This window comes from Pelophylax lessonae (genome assembly GCF_965119305.1).
Source record: "Pelophylax lessonae genome assembly, chromosome: 3".
In the NCBI taxonomy this organism is placed as follows: domain Eukaryota; kingdom Metazoa; phylum Chordata; class Amphibia; order Anura; family Ranidae; genus Pelophylax; species Pelophylax lessonae.
In genome coordinates, this window is record NC_138770.1 from 568,148,105 (window position 1) to 568,156,718 (window position 8,614).

An 8,614-nucleotide genomic window follows, 5' to 3' on the forward strand; every position below is an offset into this window, starting at 1 on the left:
TCCAGGTGTGCAAAATACTGACTCCAATCAGCTTTCCTTTAACTAATTAGACTATGCGTTTACTTATTTTTCCTCCAGCACTGTAAATGTTTAATGGAAATGTTCAATAAATACACGATAAATCAGAACGGTTTGTGTGTTATCAGCTTAAAGTGGTAGTAAACTCCGCTTTTGAACTTGTACCTACAGGAAAGCCTATAATAAGGCATACCTGTAGGTACAGTAAATATCTTATAAACTTGTGGTGTTTAGGAGATAGTCACACTGGATGCAGCTGATGACATCACCAGCACATTTGTTCTGAAGGGACAGCATACCCGATCAGAGCTCTGTGCCATAAACCGTGATACCTGTGAGCGGGCAAGGGAGTTACTGTACGTCATTGCGGCTCGGCCATTCACAGGACCAGAGCCAGTGAACCCGACAGGAAATCCGGGGGAAGATGGAAGCCCTGTCAGTGGTAACAGCTCACTGCTGGAGGGCTTTGTTCTAAGTTTTTCATAATGTGCTTGTATGCATACTAGCACAATATGCCATTGCCTTGCAGGAGATTTATTTATTTTTCAAAGTCTATGGTTTATTACCGCTTTAAGCACATGGAGTTTGTCTAATGTTGGGACTTAGATGAGGATCAGATTATATTTTATAGCAAACTACTGTAGAAAACCAGTTAATACTGTAAAGGAAATTTGTACATCCTGTATATTATTGTATTATATTTTGTATGTATTGCACACTGCACTCATTGTGCACACTGCACTAATAATGTTTTCATTACATGTTTGCATTCTTTCGAGTCCTGATTAGAATTAGCCTGCCTATGTTACGCCCCTTGTTGCCATAAAAGTACAATGGTAATAATAATGTGATACCTACTTAATCATGTGTATAAAAACCTTCAATTGCGTCAAATAAAGCAGAACAGTTATTTTGGAAAGATGCGGAGTGTACCTTTTTGTGCCTTTTCCCTACTGCAGTAGTTAATAATTTGGAACCACTAATTAATATGAGGATAGGAGTTGCCTATCTATAAAATGTCCAGAACAATACCATAGGTGCAGGATCTCCCAGAAGATGACTGACCGCATCATTCCAGATGACCTTCTCCACTGCTCGGGTATTGCCCCGAGACGTTACAAACGTTCTATACTCCGACACCTTACTGATGCTGCAAAGTCGTGTATAGGCCTTTGCTGGAAGCCCACTTCCCTGCCAACCATCTCCCTGTGGCTCCGGAGAGTGAAGTGGATCAATGACTTGGAGGACCTGGTACTCACTGCACAGGGCAGAAAGGAGCAGTATTCTAAAACCTTGGCCTGCTGGAACGAGTTCATTCTCTCTGACGAAGGTCAGGCTCTCAGCACTCCCCCTGCTTGATTGATAGGATGGCTGGGCGAGGGGTAACCCGCGCAGGATGCTCCTGCTCCCCCTCTTCTCTTCCACCCCTTATCCTATCTTTTCCTACTTCCTTCCCCCGCTTTTGGCCTTTCTTCCTCCTCCCCCTGCCCCCTATCCCCTTTCCAGTTGCTCTCACCACCTGGAATCTCTTCCCCTTCCTTTCCTTTGTAGGTAGTTTTATCTTGTCCTCTGCGGCTCTTCCCGCCTTCCCCTCTTTGTTACTTGCTTGAAAACCTGGAACTATTTAATATGGCGATGTGCGTGTCTCATGTATTGGTTTGGTTACTCCACATTCTCCTTTAAATGTTACCTGACGGTGCTGCTCTCCATGACACCTAGATATGGTCAGTCTCTCGGGCTGTCTTTACCCGCACTTAGGGGCGGGGATAGCTTACGGAGGCGCTACTACTTTCTCATGGGTTTGATGCCCTATGTGGTCAGTTCACGTCCTGTATTATTGTGTCTAACTTGCCAAATCTTGATGTACACTTATTTTGTCCATACGCACTTTGTATTTATCGTTCTGTTTAATAAAGAATTTGAAAAAAAAAAAAAAAAAGAACAATACCATAGGATTTACATACCTTTTCTTTTCACTGAAATTTTTTTTTTAATTTATTTTATTTCATTTTTTTAATATATCAAGTTATTCAACATATCAATAAGTGAAAATAGCAAGGCTATATATGGTCCGTATTTGGCTATAACAATTTCACACAATAAAAAGTTGAATGACAAAGAACAAGAGACAATATGATTTATATTTTATTAACATCTATTAAAGGAAAAAGTAAATATTTGTAGTAAATGACATAGAGAATGCAATCTGAATGAGTTATTTCTCTGTTTGTTTCAAAGCTAATATACATTTCAAAAACATTTTTTTTTTTTTAAATATACCAATGTAATCAATACATCAATACATCAAGATAACAGTACTGTGATCATTATTAGACTATAAAAAAATCTGGCAAAAATAAAAATTGAAAGAAAAAAGGTAAAGAATAACAGACAATAGGTTTTATGTTATAAAAAAATATCTACTATATATATATATATCAAACTGATCTCTTCGCGCTTAGATCTCAGTTTGAAAATTCGCTGCTAGCACTATACCTTGGTGGAGTATACAGCATCTCAATGGACAGACAGACAGACAGACAGACAGACAGACAGACAGACATACATACATACATACATACATACATACAAGTAAGTACTGTGATCATTATTAGACTATAAAAAAAATCTGGCAAAAATAAAAATTTAATGAAAAAAGGTAAAGAATAACAGACAATAGGTTTTATGTTATAAAAAATATCTACTATAGAAGTATATATATATATGTATATATATATATATATCAAACAGATCTCTTTGCGCTTAGATCTCAGTTTGAAAATTAGCTGCTAGCACTATACCTTGGTGGAGTATACAGCATCTCAATAGATAGATAGATAGATAGATAGATAGATAGATAGATAGATAGATAGATAGATAGATGGATGCACATTTTTAAATATTGCCATAGAAGAATATCTATATATTTCTAGTTTATATTTATATTTGTAAATTTCTAGTTTTATAAATAAATAAGGTTGCTGCTGCAACCCTATTTATTTATTTTAACTTGGTGTTTGTATGTTCACACTGTTTGCTAGCTGCTTTTGCTTTTTGATAATTATGCGCTGACTTTCCCTTCATTCTATATATATATTGCTAGAGTTAGCTTTATATATATATACATATATATATATATACATATACACACACACACACATATATATATATACACATTTCTAGTAGATGACATATACAATGTTACATTTCTTTCCTTGGTGAGTTTTGCTATTGTCCAGCAGATGGCGTTGGTAGGCTGACAGCCAGACTAGGCTGGCAGTGAAGAAGAAGAAAGGGAGAGGGACAGGTCACTTGTGCTGTGTTAGCAGCAGCAGCAGGCAGAGTGTCTTGTGTCTGCTGCAGGCAATGGAACTCTTTTCCAAGTGCCAAGCATTCCCACTGCAGCCCAGAGGAGACAGTCCACACAGGCATGCCGGCAGCAGCATCTGCATGGGCTCATTCCTTCTACTGCAGTAGAGCTCCCTCCAGGAGGACAGGAGAGCAGCCTGCAGATGCTTTGAAGTAGAGTAATTGCCTCTTCTGATCACTATGGTGTTTTTTATTTAGGTTTGGATGGATTTATCTTCTGCCAAGTAAAGAACTCATAGGCACCCCCATTTCCCCTGAACACAATGGCTTGGCTCAAGGTTCTGGAAAGGATCTTTGATATTTTGCAAGCTCTAGATGTCACCAAGGGGATTCACTTGTCTTGATTGAGCCCAACATTGTCTTGTCCTTATCAGATTGTAACAGGAGAGCCGATTGCGAGGGTCATTTGGTAAAGGGGAGCCGAGAAGGAGCAGCAAAGATGTCCAAGGTTGTTGGGGAAAGTTCGGTGGAAGACCTGGCCAAGGTTTCTGATGAGGAGCTGATGAAGTGGACTAAGGAGGAGCTGATCGTCCGGCTCCGCAGGGCAGAGGCTGACAAGATGAGTGCGATGTTGGATCATAGCAATCTGATCCGGGAGGTGAATAGGAGGCTGCAGCTACATCTGGGGGAGATCAGAGGGCTCAAGGTACGACAGGGACCCTTCTAGTGCCATGTATACCCTTCTAGTGCCATGTATACCCTTCTAGTGCCATGTATACCCTTCTAGTGCCATGTATACATTTATCTGTGCATTGCCCCTTAGCATCTTCTTGTGCACTCATACAGGACATCTATGTTTACAGATCATTCATACAGATCAATACTGAGCCACCCCGGTAGGTACTTATTAACCCATTTCATGTCATCTTTAATCACCCTAAATACCCCCTTGTTGTCTGTTTATTGGCAGTTTTAAGTGATTGTATTGGTGGCCATACATGTAACAATCTGATCACACACAGATCGAACTTATGAAAAGAAACACACTGTGTCGTCGATCGATTTTTAGCAAAACCCAATGATTTCTTTGAAATGATTCTGATCAGTTTGGAAGGACAATATGATTGTAGGAAAGTAGACAGATCGATATGATCATTAAGTGTATGGCGAATTGAATAATATTTTTGATACTCTGTATTTTTTTCCTGAGCAGTAAATTAATTGACAATATGATTGTATATAAAATTGTTCTGTATATGGCCGCCATAAGGCTGGAGCGATTTTTGATCGCATGACTAAGTGATCTAATGACGTTTGCACGTGTCTTGCGACTTTTCACAATGTTTGCTCAATTGCAGTAAGGGGTGTCGAATTTTCTTGGTCCTAAAAATAATCTATTTTATTACTCTTTTCATTCAAGATTCACACTTTTCCCCAAGATTCACACATTTTCACATGAGGTTCAATAAGCAAAATTTTGGATAAAATTTTGCATAAAAGTTGCGTAAATCTTGAGTGAAAGTTGTATGAATCTTGGGCGTTTAAAATATTAAAATTAATATTAAAATATTAATAGATACCAAAATCTCTCATGACTATTCTTCTTGATTAATCGTTTATACTCAGAAATTAAAGAGAATCTTCAGCCCCCTTGATTGTGGCTCCACCCCCTTTACCAGCACCATCGATTTCAATAGTCTGGTGCATGTGCCAAAAAGCTCTGCCTGGCCATTGGGACCCGACAGAGCCCTGCAGCGCATCTACGCACGCTCCACCTTGTGCCCATCTATGTGCAAGAAAAGGGGTCTTAGACTTGGACCTTCCATGGAAACCCAAATGTGTGCAGATGGTGCGAAGGTCTGTGTCGGGTCCTGAAGCCTGGCAGAGCCCTTCAGCATTTATTTGCACGCATGTGCAATGTCGTTCTCGCCAGGTGAGAAAGGAGGAAATGCTGCCCTGCAGGAGAAGAAAAAATTCCAATTGTGGTATAGGGAGGGAGCTGGAGACAGGTGCACCTACATTGTTTTTTTGGGGTAAAGTTCCACTTTAAGTGAAAAAAGTCACTTTTACTATTTGCAATACTGAGCTACTATCCATAACCATCACTATGATTGCTGAAAATCACCCAGAATTTCCCTGTTCGGTACATATGTCCCTGAACCCATACGGCTCTCAACACAGGTACCGCTCGTAACCGTAGACAACCGTGCACAGGAGAGTGTCCATGTGCTGCATGACTTTACTTAGGATTGACACACATTTTTAATATAAGATTCCGTTAGAAAGAAAAATGTTTAAAAAAATGGTGATAAATGGATTCCAATCATTTCTAAAGTGAACAATCTATATCTGATGATTTGAGATGTGATCTAAAGTCACCCATTAAGCTATATAGCCAAGGCAAGGAAAAGCCTTTCTCCCAGCGCACTAAGAGTTAAAGGTTTATACTTGCAGCCTGAAATCTCAGCATCTAGGTGACACCGTCTCCATCCTCGACTAATCATTACGTAATGTGTCAGCGGCTGGGGGAGGCTTCATGGGGCTTTCTTCCCAAAGCAGATGACGTATTTCGCTGAATCAAAGCCATGAAATCAAAGAGCCAGCCCTGGAAGTGTTGGAGCTGTCAGATGTTCTTGTGAAAACGTAGAACATCATAGAAGGAACACCTTGTAAGGTAGCACAGGGCAGAAGACTGGGATTTTTCCTGTTAAATGAACATAGGGAATGTTGTTGAGCGTCTAACTGTCATCGCTAACCTTTGATGGGGTTTGCTGCAGGTTGGTCCAATCAGATTACTTTCATAAAGGGGAATGTCAGCCCGGCTGGAGGGGTAGTTTCCTAGATGCTACAGCAATGATGTAATGAGTCACAGTGTAACTGTTTCAGTGCTACACTCTTCACCTTCACTGTGCGCTCTCTTCAAGACTAGATGACAAATGATTGTGTCTTATAGATAAGTATACTGTATATTAGTTAGAGCAAAGAGCAACATCATGTGCAAGGTGCGGTAACCTAGAGCAGTGTTTCTCAACCCTTTTTTAGTCAAGGCACCCTTTAAAATTATGGACAATCTTGAGGCACCCTCCAAAATTATGGACAGTCTCGAGGCACCCTCCCAAATTATGGACAGTCTTTAGGCACCCTCCCAAATTACAGACAATCTTGAGGCACCCTCCAAAATTATGGGCACCCTCCAAAATTATGGACAATCTTGAGGCACCCTCCTAAATTATGGACAGTCTCGAGGCACCCTCCAAAATTATGGACAGTCTCGAGGCACCCTCCCAAATTATGGACAGTCTCGAGGCACCCTCCCAAATTATGGACAGTCTTGAGGCACCCTCCCAAATTACAGACAATCTTTAGGGCCCCCCCCCCAAATTACAGACAATCTTGAGGCACCCCCGCAAATTATGGACAGTCTTGAGGCACCCTCCCAAATTACAGACAATCTTGAGGCACCCTCCCAAATTATGGACAGTCTTGAGGCACCCTCCCAAATTACAGACAATCTTAAGGCACCCCCCCAAATTATGGACAGTCTTGAGGCACCCTCCCAAATTATGGACAGCCTTGAGCCACCCCATCAAATGTAAAAACTATTCTAATAGTTTTACATAATGCAGCAACATCCACACACATAGGACACCCAACGTTTGAGGTGCAAGTTGGTACTGACTAGTATTCCAATGTTTCTCTTCTTCCTCGGTTTTTCTCCATCACTCAGCTAATGTAACCCTAAAACTGATGGAGAGAGGCAAGGGAGGGTCAAACAAGCATGCTATGTGGCCGACTGACATCCTTCTTATCAACTGATCATGTCATTGGTCATTAGTAGGTTGGCAGCCAGTAGGTCGTAACAATGGAAATCTGTAGCTTTGTGTAATAAAAGGCAGGCTTCATCCACCCACTGCCTTGTATACAATCTTTGGGCAAATGTTAGGAATTTTGCAAAGGCACCCCTGAAGAAACCTCAAGGCACCCCAGGGTGCCTGGACACCCTCCTGGTTGAGAAAGGCTGACCTAGAGCAAGCTGATTTAACCTTGTCTTATTGTCTCTGAGAATAAAAGCTGAGACAATGAGGTTGATTTACTAAAGGCACATAGACTGTATACACTCTGCAAAGTGCAATTGCTCCAGTGCTTAGAAAACGAGCAGACGCTCTGCTGACTTCCATCATCCAATCTTGTGCAATGAAAAATGCTGTTTTAATTATTTTATTATTTTCCTTGCACGTGATTGGGTACTCTTTGCAAAGTGAAGCTTTTACTCATTTTCTAAGCTTTGGAGCAACTGCACTTGCAGAGTGCACAGTCTATTTGCCCTAAAGGGTAACTCCACCTTCGTGGGGGAAAAAAATAGCAAATAAAGACAAATTAATCTAGCGGATACAATGGCGACACAAATCATATTGTAATTGAATGTTATAAAAATTCCTTTTTTTAATCTGCAACTGCTTTCTGAAAATGCAATATGGCTACCTGGAGGCGCTCTTTACACAGAATGTCCCCAGAAACACAATTTCCTGCTTGTGTGATTGGCTCACCACTTTTCCCAGAAGTCTGCACTAAGATACAAGTCAGATTTCTGGCATCCCCTGCAACAAAAATGTCATTTTTGGTGAGATACTCCCAATAGGAACACGTCTAAAGAGATCCAGACCCAGTAGCTTTCCTCATTAGTGCTCTGCAGCTGCACAGCTGATTGATAATTATGAAACCACTCTGATTAGGCCCACTTAGCACAGGGACACAGAGGAACAAACAGTGATTTCTTCAGGATAACAAAAGGTAGGAATCCGCAACAAAGGTTGTTATAATCCTTGCAATGTACAGAGATCACCCACAGGGGAATGTTTTTTTCTCAACAAAAGTGGAGTTACACTTTAAGTAAATTAACTCCATTGTTTCAGCTTTTATTCAACCCCAATATCCTCTGGTGAGGATAAGCATTTTCTCACTTGCGGGTTAATTTACTAAAACTGTAGAGTGCAAACTCTGGTGCAGCTGTGCATGGTAGCCAATCAGCTTCTATCATCAGCTTGTTCAATTAAAGTGATTGTAAATGATCACCTTGTAAAACAACCCATTCAGTTTAAAATATAAATGAAAGGCATAACAGTTTTGTATAGATATAAAAATACATTAAAAATACCCTTTTCCCCTTTTTTATAAGTGATCACATTCCCTCTGTTCTCAGCCGCATAAGAGCTGGGGGAGAAAAAGCAGCAGCACACTGAGTTTCCCAGTAAATGGCTGTGCAGCGGGGGGCGTGTCAGGACAAGTC

At 40.6% G+C, this 8,614-nt stretch overlaps 1 protein-coding gene across 1 annotated transcript in view; it reads left to right on the forward strand.

Moving 5' to 3' along the window:
- Positions 1 to 3,223: 3,223 nt before the first annotated feature.
- The window catches only part of CCDC85A (coiled-coil domain containing 85A), a 438,624-nt gene continuing 433,233 nt past the window's right edge, over positions 3,224 to 8,614 (forward strand). The window contains exon 1 of the mRNA XM_082249954.1: positions 3,224 to 4,033. Coding sequence (XP_082106080.1) covers positions 3,827 to 4,033 — 207 coding nt within the window. The 5' untranslated portion in view covers positions 3,224 to 3,826. The remainder of the gene's footprint in view (positions 4,034 to 8,614) is intronic.